The 2342-nt window shown below is 38.9% G+C and overlaps 1 protein-coding gene across 3 annotated transcripts in view; it reads left to right on the plus strand.

Moving 5' to 3' along the window:
* Positions 1-2342, plus strand: part of LVRN (laeverin) — a 67851-nt gene that overhangs the window by 46222 nt on the left and 19287 nt on the right. For all 3 annotated transcript variants that reach the window (XM_019516991.1, XM_019516992.1, XM_019516993.1), the window contains one exon: positions 762-932. In XM_019516991.1, the coding sequence (XP_019372536.1) occupies positions 762-932 (171 nt within the window). The remainder of the gene's footprint in view (positions 1-761; positions 933-2342) is intronic.

The raw sequence follows: 2342 nt of genomic DNA on the forward strand, positions 1-2342 counted from the left end.
TTATACAATACGTGGAATATTATGAACTATTGCCCCTCTGTTCCCACACTTACCACATACTTACCAGGTCTGGTTCTCTTTCATTCAGAAGAACAATATTTACATAGCTAAATTAGTATATTCCTGGGAGCACTCTGCTGCTGGAACTCTGTGTAGTGCTGCAGCTCTTCAGAGCCATGAACTGTCCAAATGAGTAGTGCTATAGACACAAAATTCATCGACGTAATAGAATTTTACAGAATTCATTATCACTTGTAGGACTTACCCTCTGAAGTAGCAGGAGGGAGTCTGGTGCATGAAAAAGTATCCATTCTCTCTTTAGCTTGCAGTCTTGAAGCATCTGGCTTTTCTGCAAATGGTTAGTGCTTTCTTATCACCTGAGCTCCATAGAGACACTTCCAAAAAGCCTTCTGGGTGTAGCATTTTCACACAAATGCAATTGCTGCAAGTTATGGCATCATTGTGTTGTTGTAAGACACAATGATAATGGTCAATATTTATTTTGGCCAAGACAGACTATTGTGATTTATATTAAAAAGTTTTTCAGTTCATCCTTATTCTTAAAAATCTTATTTGTGTTGATTTTCAGATCATATCAAAACATTGAAGTAATCACATCTATCTGTTTTAATATTTATGTTATGTTTCACTTTTATGAATGTTCTAATTGTAATTGAATGTAAATATTTTTCTGCCATTCATTAAACACTCGCTTTAATTTTGTAGGAATACAGTGGCATCTGTCATATTCTATTTTACAGGATTCCTGCTTTTGTTAGAAGAACAATCTTTTGTTATGGTATTGCAATGGGAAGTGATAAAGAATGGGACTTTGCATGGGAAATGTACCATCATGATAATTCCACAACATATGATAAGGACATACTGCTCTATGCCATGGGTTGTACCAGAGAATCATGGTTACTTCACAGGTGACCTTGCTCAAATTGTATTTTATTGTGTATAAAAGCATAGAATGATTTCCCAGGTTTAGGGCAAAAATAGACATTACTGTATTCACTCGAATACAAGGCAAGTTTACGATCAGCATGGGGAAAAAACAGCATGCTCGTCTTATATTCTCATACAAGGAAACCTCATTAAATACGTTGTTTATCATTAAACTGTTGCCAAAAGCAGTGTATGCTCAGCAATGGAACTAACTGTGAAATTGATTAAATACAGCCAACCCTGAGCATGACTATAAAACACAGGGCCCATATAGGGAAAATAGGTTAGTATAGCCCATCTGAATATGATATATGGTAGGTCCCATTGTGCTCAGTCCCCCTCAGTGCCAACTTTTTTCAAGTCATGGTAGACCACTACATTGAATACAGTTTGACTTCCTCTTTACTCCTACAGCTGAACTGTGCCTTTCTTTCCCATTTTCAGTGATTCATGGTTCTTTACCAGCTTCAAATGTCTTGCAGCTATCACCAAATGGGCCCCAAATAGTTTACGCAGAATCCCTCTGTTGCCCCCTCTCTGTCTGTTGCATATGATTAGTGTGGCCTTGCCCTCCATGAGGTGGAGCTGGACCAGGGTGCCCTGCATGTCATCTGTACATACGTTTTTGAAGGATCCCAGGACTCATAACAAGAACACTTAGTTCCAGTCATGAGTGTGTGTGTGTGTGTGGGGGGGTACTAATTAGCACATGGATCCTTCATGGGGGGGATATCCAGAGTAGTGGGGTACTGAGCAGTGCTGAGCTCTGGGGTCATCATGACTTGAAATGCGGTTGACTTTGCTGGGGTCCAGCCCAATGAATTGTACAGTAAATCTTGAGCATTTGCCTTTGCACTATTACCATAGTTACAAAAATGCTACTTAAAAATGTATTTATGATGTGCCTGTGCTAAAGCTTGTAGCAGTTTGAGAAAAAGGTTAAATGCATCAATTCTGGATGAATTAAGTCTATGGGTACTACATACACACGTATGTTTATTTCAAGATTAGTGTTTTCAGAGTTGCTCCTCACTTCCATGTGCTTAGGGAGAGCAAGTTCTGCCAGTAGAGGGGAGGGAGGGAGGGAAGGGCCTGCAGGCAGAGGAAGTTGTGGGGTAAAGAGCAAGGGGACTACCTGATTCCTCAGATTTAATTTTCCCTTTTGTAGCAGTGAGAGGGGACACATTCAAGGCAAACCTCCAATAATTAGATTCCATGCCAGGAAAATTATAACAAATCTATAATTGTTCCATATGTAGAATCTAATTATTGGAGTTTGTCTTACATTCAGGGTCATCTTCTATTTAAGTATATACAGTAATTCAGTAAATTATTCATCACTTGAAGTGCAGTCTTACTCTTCAAAATGTCAGTTAATAACTCTCAGTGGG

This window comes from Gavialis gangeticus, unplaced genomic scaffold (assembly GCF_001723915.1).
Source record: "Gavialis gangeticus isolate Ggan-Ray unplaced genomic scaffold, GavGan_comp1, whole genome shotgun sequence".
NCBI lineage: Eukaryota > Metazoa > Chordata > Crocodylia > Gavialidae > Gavialis > Gavialis gangeticus.